This window comes from Eubalaena glacialis, chromosome 3 (genome assembly GCF_028564815.1).
Source record: "Eubalaena glacialis isolate mEubGla1 chromosome 3, mEubGla1.1.hap2.+ XY, whole genome shotgun sequence".
Lineage (NCBI taxonomy): Eukaryota > Metazoa > Chordata > Mammalia > Artiodactyla > Balaenidae > Eubalaena > Eubalaena glacialis.
In genome coordinates this window covers 188,309,501-188,334,943 of record NC_083718.1, presented here as the reverse complement: position 1 = coordinate 188,334,943, position 25,443 = coordinate 188,309,501, and the positions used below count along the sequence as shown (strand labels likewise).

At 49.2% G+C, this 25,443-nt stretch overlaps 1 protein-coding gene across 2 annotated transcripts; it reads right to left on the bottom strand.

The window, feature by feature from the left end:
* Window positions 1-17: 17 nt before the first annotated feature.
* On the bottom strand, window positions 18-24,056 carry SLC2A5 (solute carrier family 2 member 5). 2 transcript variants are annotated; one of them, XM_061185020.1, is made up of 12 exons: window positions 23,947-24,056; window positions 16,628-16,726; window positions 15,675-15,835; window positions 10,718-10,842; window positions 5,860-6,012; window positions 2,977-3,102; window positions 2,679-2,866; window positions 2,450-2,560; window positions 1,849-1,950; window positions 1,475-1,550; window positions 879-1,006; window positions 18-786 (listed from the first exon to the last, which is right to left on the bottom strand). In XM_061185020.1, exons 1-12 carry the CDS (start codon window positions 23,977-23,979, stop codon window positions 583-585), a joined length of 1,506 nt encoding a protein of 501 aa, XP_061041003.1. In that variant the 5' UTR covers window positions 23,980-24,056; the 3' UTR covers window positions 18-582. The 2 variants fall into 2 exon arrangements, with proteins under 2 accessions (XP_061041003.1, XP_061041004.1); XM_061185021.1 differs by lacking the exons at window positions 10,718-10,842; window positions 15,675-15,835; window positions 16,628-16,726 and having other exon boundaries at window positions 23,947-24,006.
* Window positions 24,057-25,443: the final 1,387 nt, after the last annotated feature.

Sequence of the window (25,443 nt, the reverse complement as noted above, 5' to 3'; positions counted from 1 at the left end):
AAAGCAGCACATCTTGGTGAAAAGTGATCATATTTGTTTTATTGAGTATACAGAGGCAATTCTATCGTCCTCTAATAATATAATTTGGGAACAATCATCTCTGACTTGGTTAAAGTCTCCATAGGGACCTGCTTCCCAGATTCCTAGACATCATTACTTGTGACATCATACTTTTCAAAACTAGCGTTTCTGGAGATGGATCTGACAAGAGGATGGATTCCACCCTGAACATGTGCCCATGGCCCCCAGAAGACTATGGGACTGGAGAAGAATTAGTTTCTTTGGCCATGTTTGATTCCTTCCATCTCGACACCACGGTAATGATTTTCATTATAAGAGCCGGTGTTGCCAGGAGCCACACAATGGCTGACCCAGCATGGTTGAGGGACAGCTGCCCGGCATGCCTTGGGGTTGGTGACGGGTCAATCTGGAAAGAGACAGCCTGGCTTTAAGAACTGCACAGAAGCCCTTACGACAGTCCCATCAGGGCCTGCCTTCCACACCGGACTTGTCCAAGTTCTGGATTCATAGCTCAGGAGGGAAGCTCCACGCAGACCTGATTAACAGGCTCCTGCTCTCGAGTTACAGCCCCGCAGTAGAGGGCGGAAAGTCCTTTAGCTCCTCCTTTTCTGGGTGCACCTCTGACACTTTGTTCATCTTGCTGAAGATCTGACTGATTTCTATGAAGGTCTTGGACTTGGTCTCGGGGACAACCAGGAAGGTGTAGATGGTGGTGAGAAGACATATCACAGCAAAAACGATAAAGCTGTAGGCTCCGAGGCCCACCTGTGGGAGGGGAGAGGGTCCACGTTCTTGAAAAGGCTCCCGATTTACTGCTTGAGTATTTTGTGCATCTGGGGCCCCTGGGTCGCACTTACTTGAATGAATGGGAAGATCAAGCCCACAGTGAAGTTGGAGAGCCAGTGGACACTGCCCCCCACCATGTAGGCGGACGGCCGGGAGGACTGCAGGAAGATCTCGGTGATGAGCAGAGCGGGGATAGGACCTGGGGAAGAAGAGGAAGAGCTGTCTTCCCTGCCGGCCGAGCAAGCCCACAAAGGGTCCTGGAGCCCCTGCCCGTGCAAGGTTCCAGGGGCATCCGGCCCAAGGCGGAGCAGTGCGTCTCCAGGACTCCTGGTCTCGTGGAGAAGCAGTGTGAGAAGGCCCCTAGCAAGCGTCGGGCACAACAGGCGACATCCTGTGATGTCCCTAAAGGGGGCCCATGACCACCTGTAAGACTCTCTGTGCCAACCACACTGGCACCGTGCTCCAGCCTACACAGGCTGCTTAGCTGTCCTCGCTCTAGTCATGCTCTGCCCAAGCCCCTCTGCCACAAGGACACAGGCAGAGAAGCCATTTGGGCCGAATTCGCCCCTCCCTGGAGCCTCTCTAAGGAGCTCAGGCCAGAAGTTTCTAGGGCTGGTGGTACAGGAGAGGGGCAGTGAAACCACAGAACCAGCTCTGGGGTACATACTGGGCCCAAGGGCATGTCCTATGACATAGGAGATGACGCAGGCGATGCTGACGTAGGGCATCCAGGATACTGTGTCCTGTGGGGAGAAAACAGAGTTGGATCACACCTGGCAAAGCGGAGACAACCTGGGACGGGAGCGTCAGGACTCTCGGTTCCCGGAGGGCCAGTAGCTCTGCCTGGGTTGGGAAGGCGGGCGCCTGGCACCTCCTTCTACAAGCAGCGCCACCTGGATGCCCCTGGAATATCGGCTGGAAGTGGGCAATGGGCTGCTGGGGCGGGGATAGGGGCTGCACGTGGTCCCCAGGCAGCGGACTCAGCGTGATAACGCGCCTGCGCACGAGGGCGCGCGGCAGCCCAGGCCCCACCTTCCTCACCTGCAGAGCCAGGGCGGCCGTGAGCACGCAGCAGGCGGCGCAGCAGATGGGGAAGCCGAGGAGGAGCAGGACTCGCCTCCCCAGGAGCTCCACCACGAAAACCTGGAGGCGAAGGGCGAGGGAAAGCGGGAGGCTCAGCAGGCCCCGGCTGCCCCCCTGCGCAGCAGGCCCACCTCCCCTGTGCGCCCACCCGCCCGTGTGTGTGTGTGTGTGTGTGTGTGTGTGTGTGTGTGTGTCCTTGAATGGCCAGCGGGCCACCGCACTGCCCAGTCCAGGGGCCCCATTTGTCACGCGGTGGCCCTGGCACAGGTGGTGGTCCCCAGTGTGAGACGTTGGAGAAGAGCCACGTCTCACGGCGGTAGCTTCCAGAGTGGACGGTGGGGACGGGTCTCCATCTTTGGGGCCACAGGCTACCGCCCCCCCCCCCCCCCCCGCCAAGAGACAGGTTGTCATCTGAGGACAGCCCAGAGGCTAGAGAGGAGGGGACCGAGGGGCACGTTGCCACCGAGATCCGGGCTCCTTCCTGGGCCAAGCCTCCCCACTCTCACGGTGCCCTCCATCCTTGGTGGCAGACAGGGCCTCGGCTCCCGGGGACACTCACGGCGCAGACGGTCATCAGCACGTTGACCGCGCCTGTGCCCACCGTCACATACTGGACATCCTGTGCTCTCACCCCAGCGCTCAGGTAGATCTGGTCTGCGTAGTAGTAGATCTGGAAGGCCACCCCCGAGGCTGGTGAGGCCGGCCGGGCAGCCTGGACCCCTCGGGGGATCCCTCCCCCCACCCGCCCCCGTGCCTGCCCGCTGTCCCGGCCCCGGCTGCCCTGGTACCGCGTTCACTCCCGACAGCTGCTGGCCGCCCATGAGGACGACGATGGAGATGACCTGCCACCGCAGGGACCTCATTCTGAGCAGCTTCAGCACGGAGATGAAGCCCGCGGCCTTCTCGGCCTTGTCCTCCTCCCGGATCTCCTCCGTCTCGGCGTCCACGTCGTCCCAGCCGCGCAGCCTCCTCAGCGCTGGGGGAGGGAGCAGAGGGGGCGCTGGGCGCTGAACCGCGCACCCCCCGCCCCCCGGCAAAGATGCCGCAACCTGCGTCGTTTCTCCTGGTCTCCTGGGAAAGCCTTACCGTTTTTGGCAGCCGCTTCATCTTTCTTCTGAATCAGCAGGTACCTGGGGCTCTCGGGGAAGAAGGGCAACAGGAGGAGCTGCAGTGCCGCGGGGATCCCGGTCACCCCGAGGAGGATGGGCCAGCCTGCAAGGAAACCAGTCTTAGGTGAGAGCTGGCGCCCCAGCCTCCTCTCCTGCTTCTCTCCGCCTCCTGCCCCACGGAGCCGCTCTGGCCCATCATCCTGATTGGTTTTCTGTGGAGCTGGAACACAGGCTGGGGGTCGGGGTTGGGGGCAGGGCCTTTATCTTTCTCACTCTTCTGTCCCCAGCACCTAGGATGGTGCCTAACGAAGAGCGGACACTCTAAATACTTAGAGAATGGATGCTGATGAATAGCCACTACCCACCTATCAGATGGACAAAGTGAAAAATTCTGACAACACCAAGCGCTGACGAGAATGTGGGCAGATGGGAAGGGTCCACAGCGCTGTGTGGACACGTGGCATCTTTAGGGGACAGTCTGGCAGGAGCTCGTGATGCTGGACACCCACATGCTCTAACCCAGCAGTCCCGCTCAGGAACGCATGCCTGGGCCACCAGGACACCGGAAGGACAAGGGCAGAGCAGCACTGGTTATAGAAACAAAACCCAGAAACAAGGCGAATGTCCACACAGTAGAATGGATGCATAAGTCACGGTTCATTCATAAGATGGAATTTTGTACTGTGATGAAAATGAAGCAAGTCAGGACAGGAGCCAATCCCACCAACGCGATGTTGGGTGCGATGTGGTTCCACACAATGTGCTTCCATTGTATTAAGTCCGGAAACAGGGAAAATTAACTCTATCTTCGAGAAAAGTGGTGAAACTATAGGGAAGAGTAAGGATGCGATGATCATAAATGTTGGCACAGTGGCTCCCTTTGGGGGCGGGAAGGCTGTGATTGAGGGGCGCACAGGGGGCTGGCGTGGTTCTAGTTCTGGACCCTTATATATGTTACATCACTCAATAAAAACAGTTAAGTGAATGAGTGGTTCAGGCTTCTTCTAGGAGCTGTGAACGCCCGACTCACGCCCTTTTCTCCTATGCAGGAGGTGATAACTGCAGTCATCAGCGTGCCAGGCACTAGAGTCTAATGGCTTTTCACATGTAGCCCACTTCCCCATCATAGCAATGTCAGGAGGCAGGTACCAGGATCAACCCCATGCTACACCTGCAAACACCGAGGCATGGAGGGCATGTAGCTCCCTTGCCCGAGATCAGTTATTTAGGAGCAAAGCTGAGATTGGAACTCAGGCACATTGAACCCTGAATCCCCATCCTCCTAACCTTGTCCCACCTCTTGGCTCCGAATCCAGGGCCTAGCTGATCCGGGTCCCGCTTCTATCACCCTTGCACAAACTACAGCGAGTATGGACGTGCCTGCCATTCGGGCCGTTGCCGTCTGCCCTCTGGCCCCCACCCCACTCCTACACTGAAACTCCTCTCATGAGATCTCAGTGACCCCTAACTGCCAAATCCAGATGCCCTGTTCCGATCTTGACCCCCCTGACTTCTATGCAGTCTTTGTGCTGTGACTGCCCACTCACTTCCAAGAACTCCGACACTTATTCTCTCTGGCCTTCCTTCCTTCCTGCCATCCTTCCTTCCTTCTTCACTGAGCACCTAGTATGTGCCATGAATTGTGCTGGAGATTCAAAGATGATGAAGGCCAACCCTGCCCTCCACACTCTTGTCTAGAGGAGGGTACCGATGGCTGAATAGTCACCATAAAGGATGGAGGGACAACGTGAAAGGCCTGCACAACACCTGCAGCTCCCTGCATGCCGAAAGAACTTTATGCTTCCATCCCCTCTGCCCACATCTGGAATGCTGGTCCTACCCGCCCCCCCAAGCCCAGGCCCTCTCTGAGACCCCCTCCCTGGGTGGAACCATGGCTCCCTCCCACACACCACAGAGCACTTCGCAGGTGCCAGGGATCCGTGGCTGTTTCTGGGTCCAGCTGGTTGGTTACATGCCATCACCGGGGGACAGGAACCTAGCTCCTCCACTCCTGGTCCCAGCTCTTTACAAGGGCGATTGAAAGGTGGGAGAGATGGTAGTTAAACTCGGACTCAGGCCTGCACTGCCTGCATTTGTGTCCTAAGGAGACATTGGACATGTGATCCAACTTCTCTATGCCTCAGGTTCTGCACCTGTAAAATGGGTATAATAACAGTACATGCTTCATAGGTTGTTTGGAGGATTAAATGGATTATATAAAAGACTTCATGCCTGGCCCATACATTTTGACTGGTGCTTTGTTAGTGGTGATTTCCCTTTCAGAGGTTCGAGACCCAAGACAAAAAAAAGGGAGGTCACGCAAAAACAACGACAGTTATGAGTTGCTGTGCACCTACTATGTGCCAGGCCCCAGGCTCTTGGGGTGGGGGGGTGTGGCGCCGAAGTCTGGGTCTGGTGTGGATACCGGCCCTGAGACTCACCACCTCACCCACGGAGGCTGGGTCTTGTGACCCTCTTTCCTGGTCTGTGATGGGATGACCACGGGCCCCTGGGCAGCTGCATTGCTGGGAGGCTCCAGTGCAATGGTGCCGGAGGCCTTAAGCACAGAGCCTGGCACCCTGGTGGCCGTCATTACCACGCCCCGGGTCCCTGTGTGACAGCCACCAAGCAACCAAGGGAAAGATAGCAGCACCTCCTGCTCCCTCACAACTCCCTCATCCGTGTCCCAAGAGGGACTAGAGAACGTCAGTCTGTCTGTCCCCACCAACTTGTTCAGGCCCACTCTGGGCAACCTCCAGCTCAGCACCATGGGGTCAGGGCTGTGCGGGGGCCCCGTCGTTCAGAGAGAAAAGACCAGCGCATAGGAACGGGCTGGGGGTCTGAGGTGTCCTGAGCTCACCTTCTTCGTTTGCGAGGAGACTCCGAAGACCCAAGATCTGGGCCGCAAGGATGCCGACGGTGATGAAGAGCTGGGGCACCACCCCCAGGGCCCCCCTCAGGTTCTTAGGGGCCAGCTCCCCTAAGTACATAGGGACGACATTGGAAGACACACCTGGGAGGGAGGGTGAAATAAAGACACCATCAGGAAACATTAATCTGGCAGGGATGAGCTCTGTCTTCAAACACATTTATTCTTCCTCAGCAATCGCATTAGTTGGGCTGAAACTTTCTCAAAACTGCAGGAGTAAGCAAACAACCCCTCTTGCTATTCTTAGTCTTTTAAACTTTAAGAGAAAATAGTCTGACCAAAGAAGTTCATGGACAGCGCGTTTGCTTCCAGACTGGTGTCACCTGGGGACACAGGCCAGCCGGACCTCAGGTCTTCCCTCCTGATTGACTTGGTCTCGGAGAGGAAAAGCCCAGGTGTGGTTAGACTCTCTCTCCTCTCTTGCTCCTTGGGGGGGAAACCTGTTAATAAAAGGCCAAGGACCCCTGCCCACCAACTTTACCTTCTGAGACTGTACATTACATAATAAGCTGATGCATAGACATTGAAGCACAAGCTTTATTTGTCAGTAAGCATTGAAAAATTAAATATATATTATAGACTAACTGCATTCTGGGATTTGTGTAATGACTGAACTACTTCTGAATCCTCAGTATTTGAACTTGTTGGTTTTCCCGTCTTACTGATATCTGACCCCCTTATGAATAGGTGAAACTTAATTTTATAGGCTCTAAAGTATTTTCATAGATATTATCCCATTTAGTTCTCCTAAAAGTCCAATGAGAGGTTGGGGGTCTGGGAGGAAGGTCAGGTGGGTTGTTACTGGTCCAAGTATCGCACATGGAGCCAGAGGCAAGCTGATGCTCAGAAAGACGTGGGGTCTGAGAGGGAGGCTGTGGCCAAGGGGAGACCAAGGGCGACAGTGTGGGGTGAAGGGAGGCTGGAGCTGCTGGTGATGGGAGGGTATTTTATAGCACTGAGATAAGAGGAAACTGACGGCCAAGTTTTCAAGCTCTGCAATTCTGCCCAAGGACATCTCTGCTTAGTATCTTATTTTATTTTATTTTTTGGCTTTTTTTTTTTTAACGTCTTTATTGGAGTATAATTGCTTTACAATGGTGTGTTAGTTTCTGCTTTATAACAAAGTGAATCAGTTATACATATACATATGTTCCCATATCTCTTCCCTCTTGCATCTCCCTCCCACCCTCCCTATCCCACCCCTCTAGGTGGTCGCAAAGCACCGAGCTGATCTCCCTGTGCTATGTGACTGCTTCCCACTAGCTATCTGTTTTACATTTGGTACTGTATATATGTCCATGCCACTTTCTCACTTCATCCCAGCTTACCCTTCCCCCTCCCCGTGTCCTCAAGTCCATTCTCTACGTCTGTGTCTTTATTCTTGTCCTGCCCCTAGTTCTTCAGAACCTTTTTTTTTTTAGATTCCATATATATGTGTTAGCATACGGTATTTGTTTTTCTCTTTCTGACTTACTTCACTCTGTCTGACAGACTCTAGGTCCATCCACCTCACTACAAATAACTCAATTTCGTTTCCTTTTATGGCTGAGTAATATTCCATTGTATATATGTGCCACATCTTCTTTATCCATTCATCTGTTGATGGACACTTAGGTTGCTTCCGTGTCCTGGCTATTGTAAATAGAGCTGCAGTGAACATTGTGGTACGTGACTCTTTTTGAATGATGGTTTTCTCAGGGTATGTGCCCGGTAGGGGGATTCTGCTTAATATTTTAAAAGGGACATCACTGTTCATTAATTAATACCAATTCTTTCTGATTTTCAGACAAAGAGGGACAGTCTTTAGAGCAGCTCTTAGGTGTCTTGTGTGGTGGACGGGGGGGGGACCCTGCAGGCCCAGTGCCCAAAGGGCTATGGAGAAAGCAAGGCCCTTGTGTTGCCCGGTCACCATTCAGGCCCTGGTGGCCGCTTCTCAAGGCCAAGTGCTTCTGAACTTAGTTAACAGCAACACTGGAGAGACAAACACCAGGAGGTTTGTGAAGAGATGGGATTCCCTTCATGTTGGTGGAGGACAGTCTCATTCTGTCTTAAAACAACTCCACGGGGCAACCCCCGGCCAGCCTGTTCTGACACCAAAGTCAGAGAAGCAGCTTTTAAAGTTTAAATTCCATTAGTGAAAGTCTGAAGTGTTCTTATCAAAGATGTTGACTAACAGCAAACCAGCAAACTGAGCATCTGGGGGTCCAAGCTGCATTGACCCTGAACCCCCATGGTCAGAGTGGCCGTTTACTTCGTTTTTAGGGTGTCTAAGTACCACAGGGCTTGATGACACACTTTCCTGACTTTTCAGGAAATACGTGAAGGAATGAACAGCAAATAGATTAGGCTTCCGCTGGAGTTCTTCAAGTATGACCTGAAGACACAGGGGGTTCCTGACACCTTTCAGGGGGTCTGTGAGATCAAAACTGTTGTCAGAACCGTCCTGAGATGTTACTTGTCCTTTTCATTCTCGTTCCCTGACCCGTTTTCCAGAGATCACATGCCCTCTGACATCACACCAGCAGAATACAGAAACAGGTTTGAGAGTCTGGCCGTCTTCTGTTAAGCCAGACATTCAAGAGATTTGCAAAAACGTAAAGCAATACCACTAAATTATTTTGTTTTCGAAAATAGAATTATTTTCATAAAGACATGTAATGGGCTTATTATTGTGATCTTAAAATGAATTAATACATTTCTTGGTTACAATTTCTAACATGGTAAATATGGATCAGTATAATGCATACGAGCAAAAGCTCCTTAGAACCCTCAATAATTTTAAGAGTGTAAAGGGGTCCTGAGGCCAAAAAGTTTGAGAACTGTTGACCAGAAGTCATGCTTATTTAAAAGCAAAGGCTGGTTGGGAATTCCCTGGCGGTCCAGTGGTTAGGACTCCGTACTTTCACTGCCGAGGGCCTGGGTTGGGGAATTAAGATCCGGAAAGCTGTGTGGCATGGCCAAAAAAAAAAAAAAAGCAAAGGTTGGGATGTTAAACTGTGATTTTTCTATTGGAGCCTAACATTTCTATTTTGGAACCAACTCTGAATTGTTGGCTGTCAATAGAAACGTGACAGCACCTGCCCACTGCCGACAACTTCTAGGAATCGTCCATTTTTCATAAAGCTGAGCCTGGCTGCAGGGAAAACCTGCAGGAGCAGGGCCAGGCACCTCGGGACTCCTGCCCAGACGGTAGATAAATGTCCAGGTGCTCTCAGGGAAAGCTAGAATGAATGAAGTTTGCCAGGGGGCCCATCAGTCCCTCCTTGAGGTGACCTCTTCTCTCTTCGGGAATCTTGTTTTCCTCTTTATCTCCCCAGCCCTGCAATCCCTCGCCACTTCCCCCAATACCAGGCTCCTTGCTGTCTCCTCTATTGTCAGTAAACTCCAGGGAAGGAGTTTGCTGACATCCGGCCAAATTTTCCCTTCTTCATCCCGATCCCCGTGTTTGGAAGGAGAACGAGTCACTTGGCAATGCCACAGCCTGGTGGGGGGCGAGTGAAGCGCCCAGGGTGCAGCATTTCCAGAGGCGCTTACCCTTGGGGGCCCACCCTGCAGTGCACGGCCCCGAGAGTGGGCACCTCGCTTGCCTCGACGGCCCTGGCCCTTCTGCCTACAGAGGAAGCCAACCTGGAGGAAGGCCACAGCATGGCTGAACCATGTTTCTTCAGTCTGAAGCCATCATGGGGGAATTTTCTATAACCAGGGAAACCTGGCCTGGGCAGAATGGCTTTGGAGAGGTTACTACCGTTAACTCTTTTCTGGTAGAGGGATTCATGCATTTGATAATTTCTCAAGCTTTTTTGACCACAACTCACGGTGCAAAATACAGAAATACATTTTACATCCAACTTGGTTCTCACATACGTATAAAGATAAAGAACTGAAACGTTTCAAAAGACAATCCTTATCCTTACTACATGTGACACAGTCTACCCAGTTAAAAAAAAAAAAAAAGAAAATACTGTTTGCTAAACAGATGTCACCACCCACCAACTGATCCTGAGACAGGCTGGGACCTGGGACCCTTTGCTGCCGTGTTTGCACTTGGACAAACATCTCCTTGAGCAACCAGCTACAAAGAAACTATAAGGGACTAAAAATAACTGTGTGCATGTGTAGTTGCAGCAAATTATGGACAAAAAGATACAAAAAGACCAAAAAAACCCCAACTGTCACCTCTGAAGAGCCAGGAGAAAACACTGGATGTCTGGAGCAAAAGCAGGGTACTGCGCATGCCCCCTGCACTCAACAGCACACAGGGGTGGGCAAAACACCTAAGCCACTCCTCTGGCCTGATGCCTGGACACACCTCTTCCCTCACCCCATAAGGAACCAGCTCATCCCCTCCTGGGGGAGTGAGCAAGGGAATTTGTTACTTGTTTTTGCTCCCTCCTGCTGCCGCAGGGGCCCCAACAAAGCCTTGCCTGAATTTCTTGTCTGGCCTCTAGTCAATGTCTGTTGATTGGGGAAGGCCAAGAACCCTGGTCAGTATCAGTCCCGACCTGCAGTTTAGAAAACATTGAGATAAAGGATTGGTTGGAAGGACCAGTCCGGTCCTAAGATCCTGTATCTCAGTCTTTCAAAGAACAGCTTTCTTCACAGGAAGCGCCACAGTGAAGATCTGCCCGCGGTCCACACACATCCCTATAACGCAGGGGCTTAAGCATCTACCCACAGCAGAGGTGTAGGAACAGCTTGAACCTGTATGCTTCAGAGACCCCAGATTGTTTCAGACCCCAGGTGCCTGTTCTCCCTCCCTCTGACCATCCCGAATCACAGAATGGTTTACCTGCACATATTCCCACCAAGAGTCTGGACACAATTATCATCTCAAATGACCTGGCAACTTCACTGCATCCCATTAAGATCGCAGGCACGATGGAAAAGATGTTGTTGAACAGCAAGGTTCCTTTTCTGCAGAGGACAAAATACCAGTTGGTTTGGTTTAAGGCTTTGCCACTCCTTTAACAAATGTTTGCCGAGCATCTACTCAATTACAGCAGTTGCTGTTCTGTTGTTCGATTTGCTGTTGACATGAGATGGGTACAGGTCCAGTTCATGGCCTGGTGTGGGAATATTCTCTGTGGGAGCAGATGTAAATGACCCCAATGCAGAGGGCATCAGTAGTGGGGAACAGAGGGAAAGGCTCGCATATTACAATACAGTAAAGGGTTCTGCAACCACAAACTAACATGATTTTAGTGTAATCTTGAAACCCAGACTGGATGAGGGCATTAAAGGAAAGGTTTAGGCCAATCTCACCTATCAACATAGATGTGAAAATCCTAAGTGAAATATTAGCCAATTGAATTCAACAGCATATATAAGAATCTTTCAAGGTTAAAAACACCATATTAAAGATTGTACTGGGGAAAAATATAGGATTATCAATTGAAGTAGCAAAGCAAGTCAATAAAATTTGATATCTATCATGATTTAAAAAAAAACCTTAAGAAACTATAAAAATGAGGGAACTTATGTAAGCTGATAAAGGGTATCTCTTGAAAACCTATTAAAAAATCAAACTTAATACAACTTACAAAGCAGTCCAATTTAAGTCAAGACTGGAGTTGGACTTGGGCCCTGGAGAGCCAGACAAAGGCAAAGGGAAAGCTTCTCTGGAGAAGCCCCTCCCATTGGGCTCCCCAGGAGTCCCCCAGCCAGGGACCCCCACCCTCTGAGATGAAGCATCACCATTACAGGACACACAAAACAATCCACCACCTGCAAGAGGCTGCACATACAAACAGCACAGCTTCAGACAACAGGATTAGATAGAAGCCATAAAATATGTTTTAAATGAGTAGTGTCATAAAATAAGGAATCAAAAGGGTACTATAGAAAGAACAAGAACATATATAAAACAGAACTATCCAAAACAATAGCAAAAAAAGATAGATTTTAAAAGCAAATGAATAAAACTTAGAAATGAAAAATATAGTCATTGAAATAAAAACGTAGTAGGTGAATTGCAGCTGAGGAAAGAATTAATGAATAGGAAGGCAGACCTGAGGAAGTTACATAGAAAGCAACACAGAGAGAGAGAGAGAAGATGGGAAGTATGACAGATTAAGATAGGGAGGATTATAATATCACTAGTCACAGTAGCCAGAAGGTGGAAGCAACCCAGATGTCCATCGACAGATGAATGGATAAACTAAATGTAGTACATTCATACAACAGAGTATTATTCAGCCTTAAAAAGGAAAGAAATTCTGACACGTGCTACAATATGAATGCACCTTGAGGGCATTAGGCTAAGTGAGATAACTCAGTCACAAAAGGACAAATCTTGTAGGATTCATTCATATGAGGTCCCTAGAGTAGTCAAATGCACAGCGACAGAAAGTTGATTGGTGACTTACGGGAAGACAAGAAAGGGGAGTTATTGTTTAATGGGTACATGGTGTCCGTTTTTGTAAGATGAAGAGTTATAGAGATGGGTGGTGGTGATGGTTGCACAACAGGGTGAAGGTACTTAATGCCAAAAACCTGTACACTGGACTTCCCTGGTGGCGCAGTGGTTAAGAAGCCACCTGCCAATGCAGGGGACACAGGTTCGAGCCCTGGTCTGGGAAGATCCCACATGCCACGGAGCAACGAAACCCCTGCGTCACAACTTCTGAGCCTGCGCTCTAGAGCCCACGAGCACAACTACTGAGCCCGCGTGCCACAACTACTGAAGCCCACGTGCCTAGGGCCCATGCTCCGCAACAAGAGAAGCCACCGCAATAAGGCCGTGCACTGCAAAGAAGAGTAGCCCCCGCTCGCCGCAACTAGAGAAAAGCCTGCACGCAGCAACGAAGACCCAACGCAGCCAAATAAATAAATAAATAAATAAAAATTAAAAAAAAACAAACCTGTACACTTAAAAGTTGGTTAAAATAGTAAATTTTATGTTATGTATATTTACCACACTTTTTTTTTTTTTTGCTGCACCGCGCCACTTGTGGGATTTTAGTTCCCTGACCAGGGATCAAACCTGGGCCCTGGCAGTGAAAGCGTGGAGTCCTAACCACTGAACCACCAGGGAATTCCCACCACAACGTTTGAAAAATAGTTTTTAAAGAAGTCTTTTTACAGACAACAACAACAACAACAAAGGCACAGAGGAACTTCCAGAAGAATATAGAAAATGGAGGAGAGGAAATATCCGTAGAAATGATGGCTGAAAACTTTCCAGAACTGATGACAAGGACATGAAACCTCAGACAAGGAACCGCCATGAGTTCTGGGATAAATAAATCAGCCATAGCTTGCTCATGAAAAGGAAGATTCAACAGTGTAAGGATGTTTAGTTTTCCTCCAATTAAATGATAAATCCAAATCAATTCCAAGCAGAACCCTTTTTCAGGGATTTTGGTAAGCTGATTTTAAAATTAACACAGAAGACTAAAGGAACATGAATAACTAAGATAAATTTGAGAGCAAGTGATTTTTTTACATGGAAAAAAATTAAAATAAAATTGGCCTTCCCTCACCATTCACCTACTAAATACAAAATAAAATTCCAGATCTATCTGGGAAAGACAAAATTGTAAAATTATTTTTTTAATTATATAAGATTATCTTTATGACATCTGGTAGGGAAGACTGTCTTAAGACACAAAAAGCAAAAATCATAGATGAGTTAAATGTGATCACTTGAACGTTTAAAGATTTTGTATCAAAAAGATACTACATGTACAATTAAAAAATAAAGCAACAGGGCTTCCCTGGTGGCGCAGTGGTTAAGAATCCGCCTGCCAATGCAGGGGACACGGGTCCGAGCTCTGGTCCAGGAATATCCCACGTGCCGTGGAGCAACTAAGCCCGTGCGCCACAACTACTGAGCCCGCGTACCACAGCTACTGAGCTCGTGTGCCTAGAGCCCGTGCTCCACAACAAGAGAAGCCACAGCAATGAGAAGCCCGTGCACCGCAACAAGAGTAGCCCCCACTCGCCGCAACTAGAGAAAGCCCGCGTGCAGCAACGCAGACCCAACAAGCCAAAGAAACAAATAAAATAAATAAATTTTAAAAAATAATAAATAAATTAAGCAACGGATTGAGAAGACATATGCCGGATACAACAGAGTACAATGTGGACATTACTTGCACGACGTGCTCAGAAGTGAAATTTCCTCCCAGCACCCTCTGTGCCTCCTTTTCCCATGTGTGAAAAGGGGATGGGGCTTTTGTAAGGATTAGTGGAATTAATATCCCCTAAAAGCACTTAGGATAGAGCCCGGCAAGTAGGAACCGATCAATTAATTGTTAGCTGCTACTGATATTTAAAGAACACTGATAAATCTTTAAGAAAACCACAAACAACTGAATAGCATTTATCACATTTTCAGTTGGACTAGCAACTGTCAGCTCCATCTTCAGACCAGGCGGCTAGTCCTTCACTCAAGGAGAAGCATCCTGCAGATCTGTGACTTGACTGATGTTCTGCCCACCGGTGGTCCACAGGGAGAACTGTGCGTTCAACACCAACCTCCCAGGAAGACTTCAGGACCTTAGGTCCTGAATCACAGCTTGTATGTTTCTATTCTCAGATTCTTTTTGAAAAAGACTGGAGAAGGAACCAAGGTCTGGGGTCTGGCCTTGAGCTCACTAGATCTGTGGCCGAGAACGGGGACTTTACCTTAACCTGCCTCCGTGTGCCCATCCTTGAAGGGAGGGGGTTGGAGGGGAAGAACTCTTAAATACTGTTCATAGCAAGGCTGCTTGCTCTCTAATGCCCATGGCATTTACCAGGGGAGTGGGAGGGCTTAAGGACCTTTCTTGGAATCAAATACAGAATCTCTAATGCTTCTAGAATTAGGGGCAAAGATTTAAGCTGTGCTCTTGCCATTGATGACACTCACAGTGAGGGTCGCCCTGGGACCACACAGTCTCACACTGAAGGGCTTGACATTAATCTCAGCCATTTCAGAGTTTTACAGGAATTTAATTTGGGCCACATTTTGCATATAACTGGATTCCAAGGTAAAAGAACAGAGCAGTTAGCTTGTGTTCATTTAGGAAGCAGAGTTCAGGAACATCAGTCTATGGTCTACATTGGGCCTGATGTCTTGGCCATGCCATCTGGCATTTGACTCTTCTAAAGGCCAAAAGGAAGTTTTGGAAAGGACGATTTCAAGGCAAGAGAGGGTGAGAGCGGGAGTGAGTCCTGATCTCTGAAGCACTCTCTGCTCTTTCCATGCCCACCCCAGACCCTGAGACCCATGACCCCCACCCAACTCCAGCCCCGAGACCTTCATTGCCTAAGTCCCCAAACACTTGGTCAATGTCTGGTCGTCTTCTTTTTTTTTTTTTTTGAATTAATTAATTAATTAATTAATTAATTTATTTATTTTTGGCTGTGTTGGGTCTTCGTTTCTGTGCGAGGGCTTTCTCTAGTTGCGGCGAGCAGGGGCCACTCTTCATCGCGGTGCGCAGGCCTCTCACTGTCGCGGCCTCTCTTGTTGCGGAGCACAAGCTCCAGACGCGCAGGCTCAGTAGTTGTGGCTCACGGGCCTAGTTGCTCCGCGGCATGTGGGATCTTCCCAGACCAGGGCTCGAACCCGTGTCCCCCTGCATTAGCAGGCAGATTCTCAACCACTGCGCCACCAGGGAAGCCCAATGTCTGGTCTTCTTAACCACATTAGGAAACAAAAATCATCGCAGCAGTCATTACCTGGTTTTATGATAATGATTTCTGCTTTAGGCCCAGGTTTTAAACTTTGAGTTTCAGGGAGTTGAACATTCACCTTCCCTTACCTGCCTAATTTATTCACCAAGGGGCCGACCATGAGGGAGCCGAGGAAGCCTCCGAAGGGAAACATGGACACAGAAACCGACCACAGCAAGGTCAAGGAAAATTCGTTTATGTATTCACTGATTCTGTCATAGTAGGTCTCGTTATAAAATGCTTTCATGAGCTGGAGAACAAAGCAAAACAGAACACCAAAATAATTTGAGTTGGTTTTGCAGAAAGAACAGTGTAAGTTGTTGGGCCACCCAATGGGATGAGCTGGGCACGTGAACATCAACATGATTAAGTGGAGGAGAGGGAGTGAAGATTAATAGCAATTAGCAGGGGGCACCCACGCCGGGGCGGGGGGCTGTGAGGCCTCTGATGGGCAAGCTGCCAGGGATGTTTCTTTCTTTTTTTTTTTAAAGAATTTGATTGGTTCTCTTCATTATTTATTTATTTATTTGGCCACACCCCGCAGCGTGTGGGATCTTAGTTTCCCGACAAGGGATCGAACCCACGCCCCCTGCAGTGGACGCTTGGAGTCTTAACCACTGGACTGCCAGGGAAGTCGCTGCCCAGGATGTTTCTAACCCCAGAAAGGAATGACTCCAGGCTTCCAATCACGGAATCAATATTGGATGATCCCGGCCCCTCCAGACTCTGCTATGGATTACAAGGCTGCAGAAGATCAGAGTGCCCCCAAACCTACCTCCCCACCCCTGGAGGCCAGCCCACCATGTGTCCAGCCAGGCCTGGCTCTCCACGAGAACCTGGTGTGTCCCCATGACCCTGTGCCTGCAAGCCCCTTGGGCTTGCGCTGTTTATTTCATGGGTTTCCCTCACCCTTCACTTGAGGTCCCACTGTGTGCCCTCAGCGTCTGTACAGTCCCACCCTAGTGGCCACCCGGGCACCGGCTGCTCCAAACCCACCTCCCTGTTCCCTGGGGGCTGCGTCTCGCCCACCATAGCGACCTACCTTGGCAGGGGAGTTAATAACAGCCACGTTGTACCCATACTGGAAGGATGACCCAAAGGCAGCTATCAGCGTCGCCAAAGCAAGCACTGGTGTCAGCCTCTGCAGGAGAAGAGGTCACGGCTTCAGGTAAAGAAGCAACCCGGGGTTCTGGGGAACTCCTGATTTACCCAGAGTCTTGCAGAAAGATGGATGTAATGGGATCTTTGAAAGACCCGTGGTCTTTCAACCACTCCGTGTCTGGAAACCTACCCTCCACGCGCCTTGGGTGGAGCAGGTTTCTTTAACCGTAGCACTCAAGCCTGGATAATCCTTTGTTATGGGAGGCTGTCCTGTGTGCACTGTAGAGACACGCCTCACCCCACCTGTGACAACCTAAATGTCTCCAGACATCGCTCAATGTCCCTGGGGGCAGGTGGGGAATCGCCCCTGGTTGAGAATCACTGGGTCTCAACAAAACTGAAGGGTCACCCCCTCCAACACTCCACCTAATGTCTGAGTTGCGTCTGTGAAATGCCTGCCGCGGGACTGCCTCTGCTGATTGCAGCAAATGCACTCAGGCAGTGCCTCAAACACAAACCCCCCCAAAAATCAGAGAGAAAATGTGAAAATTTTTAATGATTTAGGGCCACTGATTAACTTCCTTTAGCCTCTGGACTGTTGCTCTAAGAGGCAGAAGGCACGGTGAAAGAGATATTTAAATATAGATTTCTGGGGACTCTTAAACACACACATTCTGTGACGATATCCCCTTTGACACCTGGGAAACTGAACACTCATTTAAGACAATCTTTAATGACACGTGGGAATTCATCAGTAAAAGAATGAAAATTGGGAGAAAAATAAAAGTGGAAAGAGCTTTGCTCTTAGAATCTATGGATCTCAGTTTGAATTTGCTCACTGCCACTTTCTGGCTTAATTTCTGTGATCTTCAGTTTCCTCATCTTTAGCATTAGGATAATAACACCTCTCGGAGTTATTGCAAGGATTAATTATGGAAGTGTCTAGCTGTGGAGGTGAATCCACTGACTGGGGTGGGCCTGGGCTCTCTGAACCCACCATTGATGCCCTTCATCCTGTACTACAACCGAGGTCCCCATCACATGAGATTCAGCCCCTCTGGGGGCGAGCTGAGGTCCTCATGTCTCCCCTGGGCAGCATCCCTCCAAATCGAAGGGGGAACCTCTTGAGAGAGGCATGTAGGAGCAGGACAGGCAGAGAAACAGTGGGCACCTGGGCCTCGCCTCATGCCCGGGGGGGGGGACTGCTGAGCTAGTGACCCCCTCCCCGACCCCATGGAGCAGGTGCAGGACCCACAGGAGTCCCGGTCAAGAGCAGAACCGCAAGTGAAACTGCCCGTCTCCTCTTCCACAAGATAATTAACAAATGCTTAATTCACAGGAAGTTTCTGGTAAAGATGATAAGAGCCACAGACAAGGCAGCCTATCAAGGAGCAGCGGGCCCTGGTTTCCAGTCTCTCCTCAGGCCCCACCACCCCCTCGGGCCAGGGGGGCAGCAGGTGACAGAAGTGAGGGGAGCAGGGGATGATGCCCAGGAGGGGAGGCGGGTTCCAGGGCTGTTGCTACACCGTGTTTTCTAAAGGCAGGGGGTACACAAGTAGGCATACCCACCCCACCCCCAAAACCCCACCCAGGAGGTAGCATAGGGCCAACCATGTTATACTTCACCTCCTGAAGTGCTCTGGGTATTCATTCATTCATTCATTCATTCATTCATTCACAGATTGAGCACGCACTGTGAGCCAGCCATGGCTCTAGGTTCTAGGTACTAGAACAAAGATCCCTGCCCTATAGCTGTCCTATTGCTTGATTTGGTGGAAGGGAGGAAGGAAGAAGGGGAGAGAGGGAGGGAGGGAGGAAAGAAGGAGGGGAGGGAAGGAAGGAAGCAAGGAAGGAAGGAAGGAACGGAGGGAGGGAGGGAGGAAGGAAAAAAATGTTGATTAAAATTTCTCCTCTTCTAATTCCCTTCCCAGTAAATGATAAACTATAAATGCACCAGGCTTCATTCATACTGCAGGTGCAACTCCAACATTCTGCTTTGATGGGTCCTAAGGTTTGAAGTCCTTAGCAAAGCTCAGTGGGGGAGCTGGCTGGTGCCCCGGGGTTCATGCCCCAGACTGTGGGGATCCTGCCAGGTACGTGGATAGCCAGCTCTCTGACTGCTTTTATGGGATCCTAGCAAAAATTATCAGAGAGAGACCTCACGCTGTAGAGTGTCTAAGCCTAGAGCACATAATTCAACTTCTATTCCTTGGCTTCCTCCTTGAATTCAAGCCATAGGCACATTCTAAGGACCCGTAGGAATCAGGGCTCACCCTTTGTGGAAATAGCAAAGACATTCTGGGTAAGTTCTCAAGTTCTCACTGACCTTGCTGGTCCAAATGCCTTCATTCTGATGAAACAAAATTATTTTTAAGGCAGGAAAAGAAAAATTTAACATAAAATTTTCTCTGCCGTTTGAGCCACTATCCCCTCCCCTTTAGTGTGCATTAAGCATATGCATTACCCATTAACTAGATCCCCTTAGAAGACACAGGAATGCCTACTCACAAAAAAAAACAACAACAAACAATATCCTCCTGGCACCAGCAAGATAAATCCTTAGGAGATAACATTCCTTTCCCAATCCTGTAAGGGGTCACAATAACTCACTACTCACCTTGTTAGACTATGTAAACTGTCAGTATGTTACTTTGATGTATAACACTTCGTCTCAAAAATTATATAACTGTGCTCTGACTTCTAACAGGAAGAACAGTCCTCAGAGCTTTCTGAAAGACTGTCTGCCAGGTTATAATCCTCAGGTTGGCTTGAATAAAAATTTCATTTCTTTCTTAGATTGACTGTTGATTAATTTTTTTCATGGATGATGCAATAAACATTGCATTGCATATTTATTGACAGCTGTCTATGATCTGTGTACCATGCTATAGTCCGGTGAGCAAAACAGATGCCCTCAAGAAGACTGTGGTCCAATGGGAAAGACAGACATTTTTTTAAAACTACATAATAATTTAATAATGAAACTAGAACTGGAGTAAGTTTTATGAAGAAAATCCACAGAAGTGGTTAAACAGGGGAGTCAGGAAAGTGATTGAGAGAGGATGGGGGCCTGGGTAGGGGAGTGGCTGAGGCAGGGGAGCGAGATGTACCAGCTTTGAGGACTATTTAGGAAGTAAAATCAAGGGATTTGGTACCCCTTGAGAAAAATGGAAATCAAAACCACAACATGATACCACTTCTCACTCATTAGGATGGTTAAAACCAACAAGACAGGTAAATGTGTTGATGAGGATGTTGAGAAAATGGGAACCCTCTCACATCGCTTGTGGGATTGTAAAATGGTGCAGCTGCTTTGGAAAACAGTCTGACAGTTCCTCAAAATGTTAAACACAGAGTAAACATATGACCCAGCAATTCCACTCCTAGGTATATACCCAAGAGAATGAAAACACATATTCATGCAAACTTGATCACAAATGTTCATAGCAGCATTTTCATCATAACCAAAAAGTGGAAACAACCCAAATGTCTATGAGCTGATGAACTGATAAGCAAAATGTGGGATATTCATGCAACGGAATATTATTTGGCCATGAAAAGGAATGAAGCACTGATACTCGCTACAAAGTGGATGAACCTTGAAAACAAGCTACGTGAAAGAAGCCAGTCACAGAAGACCACCTGGTTCCATCTATGTGAAATGTCCAGAATAGGCAGATCCACAGAGACAGAGATAAATCAGTGATTGCCCAGGGTTGGGGGAGAAGAGGAGGAGATGGAGGGAAATGCGGAGTGACTGGCAGTGGGTAGGGGGTTTCTTTTAGGGGTGATGAAAATGTTCTAAAATTGATTGTGGTGATGGATATACAACTCTGTGAATATATATTGAATTGTATACTTTAAAGGGGTGAATTGTATGGTCTGGGAGTTATAGTCTCAATAAAGTTACTATATAAAAAAGGCATGTAAGAGAAATTCAGGGCTTAAGCTTTCTTTTTCTTTTCTCTTTCTTTCTCTTTTCCTTTTCTTTCCTTTCCAGGAGGGGAAAGAAAAGAATTTGGTACTGGGCTGGATTAGGGCATGAGGGAGAGGAAGGGGCTGAAGAGGATGTCCAGGTCTCCGACCATCTTATTGAAAATGACAAATGGCTCAGTGGCCTCAAGACACGAGAGGGGACCCTCCTCAGAGGCCAGGGTGGGCCGGGACTATGAGATGTGCTTTTGAGAAAAACTAGGATCCAAATCCCTCACGCCCACAGTAAACTGGCTTCCTGTTTTTCAAAATGCTGAGAACATTCTGAGACTTTAGTGAAACAACCACCTTCAGGGCTAGCCCGCTGACACGGTGTGATTCAAGCTCTCTGGGAAGCAAGCCCCACCCAAACCATCTCTCTCTTAGGAATTTGTCTCCAATTTCTCTTTCTACCACCAGAGAGACACTCTCAGTCTCAGACTTTTCTTTGTCAGGCATCTCCAGTCAGAATGCAAATATGCCTGGAAAAGTGAGTCCCTATGAATTATTAACACTGTAATCACTGTATCACACTATGGAATGAACCCAAAGTTTCACAAACATTCCTTGAGGTCCGAGTGACGAGGGGAGAGAGGAGAGACAAACGTCATAAACTTTTAGAGCTGGAGGTGCCTGGTGTTGCCGCTGCGGGGGGTCTAGAGCGTGGCCACGGCAGCCCAAGAGCCAGGGGTTGAACCTTGCCTCTCCTGCTGCTGGCTGTGTGGCCTAGGGCCAGCTACTAAACTTCTCTCTGTCTTGGCTCTTTCATCTGTAAAATGGGGACAATGATACTGCCTTCCTCACAGGACTGATGTGGGGAATAAATGAGTTCATACATGTGAAACAGGCCCATAGCTGGCTCGTGGTGGTACACACTCCAAGCATTACACATTATATCACGGGTTTGCTATCAATATTAATTATTAACAATGAGGACCCAGAGGGGAAGTTAGTAGCTCAACGACACTCAACTAGTTGTTGGTAGTGGAGACACTCCACAAAAAATTCTGTTTTCACTTTCCGAAGCATTTTGGCATTTTTTTCTAATCATCTTATTTATTCCTTTCGGGCCAAGAGTCCTTTTTCCCGGCGGAAAGTCCTTGATGCACACCAGATTCATGTCTTTTCTCTTTACATATGAGGAACCCAAAGGCCCGTGAGGCCGTGGTAACACAGCCACCAGGGGACAGGCAGCCGGGCCCTCCCCACCAGTCCTGAGTGGCCCCTGGCAGCCCAGCCTCTGTGGCCTGAGCTGGCCCCCCACGTCCACTCAGCTCCTAAATCCCTCCTTGGCTTCACTTTGTGATTTGAAGGCTCTTACAGTCACCACTGGAATAGTTCTGCTTTGATGTCTCCTGGGACACCCAGCGCATATTCACCCAAAGGGCCAGGTCTGCCCTCAGGCACCTGGGAAGGGGCAGCCTGCATCCCCCTGGATGGATCCCTGGAGGAAGCCCCCTTCCTTGGGGGATTGCAGGAGCAGGTGGCTGTGATCAGCCCATATCTTTTGCATGTGACCGTTTAATCATCTCCTTTCAAAATGTATCATTCATTTTCAGGGACCACCACTCAGGGTGTTTCTGTTCTTTTGCAGCCCCACCTGGGGGCACAGCTGGGCAGTGCACTTCTTTTGAAGAGACGGCACAGACCAGACCAGGGCCCCCCTGACCCCCAAATCCCTGAGTTCTTATTACCTCACAGCTCCTTTTCTATAAAATAGAGGCGATAACATTTGACTTAACACGTTCTTGTTGTCATGAAGTCAACAAGACAATCCCTGTGAAGTGACGCAGTAATCTCTAAAGCAGGCAATCTTGGGGGCGAGAGCGCTACTGGCATCTAGTGAGTAGACACCAGGGAAGCTGCTCCTACAACAACATCCCACAACACCCAGGCCAGCCCCTCATGGCAAAGAACTATCCGGCCCCAAATGTCAGTAGTGCTCTGCTCTAAAGGATGATCAAAAAATAATAACACTTATGGGGGATCCACTCTGTGCCAGGTAATTTACACACATGATCTCATTTACTTGTTCCAGCATCCCTCTGAGGTGGTATGGTTATTATTCCCATTGTATAGGTGAGAAAACCAAGGCACAGAGCAGTTAAATAACTTGCCCAAGTTCCCACAGCTAGGATAGGATGGAGCAGGAATGAATCCCAGGTACTTCTACCTCTCAGACCTGTCCTTAATCTGTGAGCTACAGAGCATGGACCCAACCTGTCTATGGCAAGGCTCTCCTGTCCACGACTGAATAAATAATAATTTGCACAAATAAGTACCTCGCCCATCAATATAAGCAGATGCTGTTGTGACGAATAAAATGCCAATCTCTTAAAAGTGTTAATAAATTTATGTTACCTTTCTGTCCTTATGCATTTTCCTCAATCAAAAGACTCTAGGACTTCCCTGGTGGCGCAGTGGTTAAGAATCCGCCTGCCAACGCAGGGGACACGGGTTCGAGCCCTGGTCCGGGAAGATCCCACATGCCGCGGAGCAACTAAGCCCGTGCGCCACAACTACTGAGCCTGCATGCTGCAACTACTGAAGCCCGCGCGCCTAGAGCCCGTGCTCTGCAACAAGAGAAGCCACCGCAATGAGAAGCCCACGCACCGCAACGAAGAGTAGCCCCCGCTCGCCACAACTAGAGAAAGCCCGCGCGCAGCAACAAAGACCCAACGCAGCAAACAAACAAACAAAAAAATTTTTTAAAAATTTATAAAAAAAAAAGACTCTAAAAGTACAACGGCAATTATATGGAGGGCAAGGGTGGGTGGGAAGAGGTTCAGAAAAATCTTTCGTCTCTTAAAAAAAAAGGATTCTGATTATCTAAAAGGGAGGGAACCTCTGCTGCAGATCTGAGTTCAATTCAAATCCTGCAACAGCTTTTCTATCTTTTTGTGCTGGCTTAGCTCTTCGCCTGCTGCAAAGGTTAGTGAAAATGCCCTGAAGCGAAAATCAAAACAAATCAAAAAACTCTCACAGGCCATGTGTAAGGATTTTGTTGCTGGTTTCCGAAGCCCTTCACCTCAAGTTCTTACGGTGAAGGAAGTTGTGACAAACTCATCCTTTGAGTCTCATCATTTCGGTTCCAGCCCAAAGAACCTCTAAATCTAAATGTCTCCTCTCTCTAGTCCCTGTAAAAGTCCGGCTGCTGGGTGAACTCTGAGGGGCAGGTGCCCCGGTGGTCCTCGCCGTGCACAGAGCTCCGAAGGGCATCGCCTAGCAACGCTGAACAGGTCCTGCCGTGGGGCTGTTCCTTGCTGTCTCTCTGGACAGCAAACTTACCCCTTCCCTCTTGACTGCGTCCCGTTGCTCCATCTTCGCCCTGGAAATGCAGGGTTCTGCTTATTTCCTTTCAGCCAAAATAACAGATGCACTGAATGGCGACAGAAGACATTCTGGCTGTACTTTGGCCAAGCCAGGTAACAGCCAATAGCATTTTTATAGGCAGGCTAAGCAGAATAACCCTTTCGGGAACCCAGAGGTTTGTCTCGTTTTCGCTTCTTCTTTTAAGGGAGATGTCTGGGGTCTAGCTCAGCAAGTGGGCACCCCCCAAGGACTGCAGGCGCAGCGCCTTCCCGATTGGGACAGTCTGCGGTATTTCCTTACTGCGAAAGTCAGGCTCGTGGTGAGTGACTGGAAGGGTTATTTCCGTCACGAACACATGGAAAGCAGCAGGTGCCAGTGACCCTACAACACACCAGGTAACACGGGGGCAGGAGATGGGGTCATTAGAGGCTTCTCAGGAGTGGTCCCTGCCAGGAAGCCTGCAGCCAAATCTCTCCACTAGCAAGTCGGCTTTTGCCCAAACTACCACACAACACTTTTCTCAGAAAGTTTCTTATTTTCCTTTTTAAGGAACTCAGAGTCGCCTAGAGATGAGATTTTTCTGTGTAATCATCACTATTGCAAAAGCAGTAAATATTTCAAATCCCTTTATCTGCAGGGCAGGGAAAGTGAGTCACAGCTGCTTGTCTGGGTCCTCCATGCATGGCCAGGCCCCTGTCGGCTCCCTGTGCCCAGCACGTGTTCGGCTGCCATGCGGCCACCACACCAGGTCAAGTGGCCAAAATCCAGAGCAGGCTCTCAAAGCCGATGGGCTTTCATCTTTACAGGGCATGTTCCCTGTTTTATTTGCCATGGCACAAATCCAGTTAATGTAGTCACATCTTCCCCTGTTCACCTTCAAATGACAGTTAACTGGGGGTCCACTGTGTGTCGGGCACTGGTCTTGGCATCAGTGGCAAACTCGGGAATTGTCATCAGGTGCCTCTGTGTGGGAGGCTGAGAGGAAGGTGACAGCGTGTGTGTGTGTGTGTGTGTGTGTGTGTGTGTGTGTTGGTCCCTGCTTCCCCATTCACGTGGGGGGTTTGGGGGGATAGGGAGGTGTTGGGGAGCCGTGGGGGGCGGGACTGACCATTTCCTTTCTCTAACTTCATTTCCTGTCCTTTTTCTCCTGGGTCACAGCTCTAATACCATGATTTCCCACTGAGGTTTGGCAAGACCAAAGGTTCCCAATTATTTCAAAGAGTTTTGAAAAATTCTCCAAAGAAAATGCACTTTAGTTGCGGGGCGGCGGGCGGGGGAGGGGTGGGGGGTGAAGGGAAAGTGACAGGTTGGGAAAGCAAAAAGAGCTGTCAGAAGTTTGCCACCAGGGGTCATTGCCAGGCCCAGCGGAAATCAAGAGAACCACTTCTCGGCCCAGAGCTTCCACTTGGCTCCCTGGGGAGCTGAAAGCTGAGAGATGGGGTTAGTGGTGGGCTGATGCAGACCTCCCCTCCT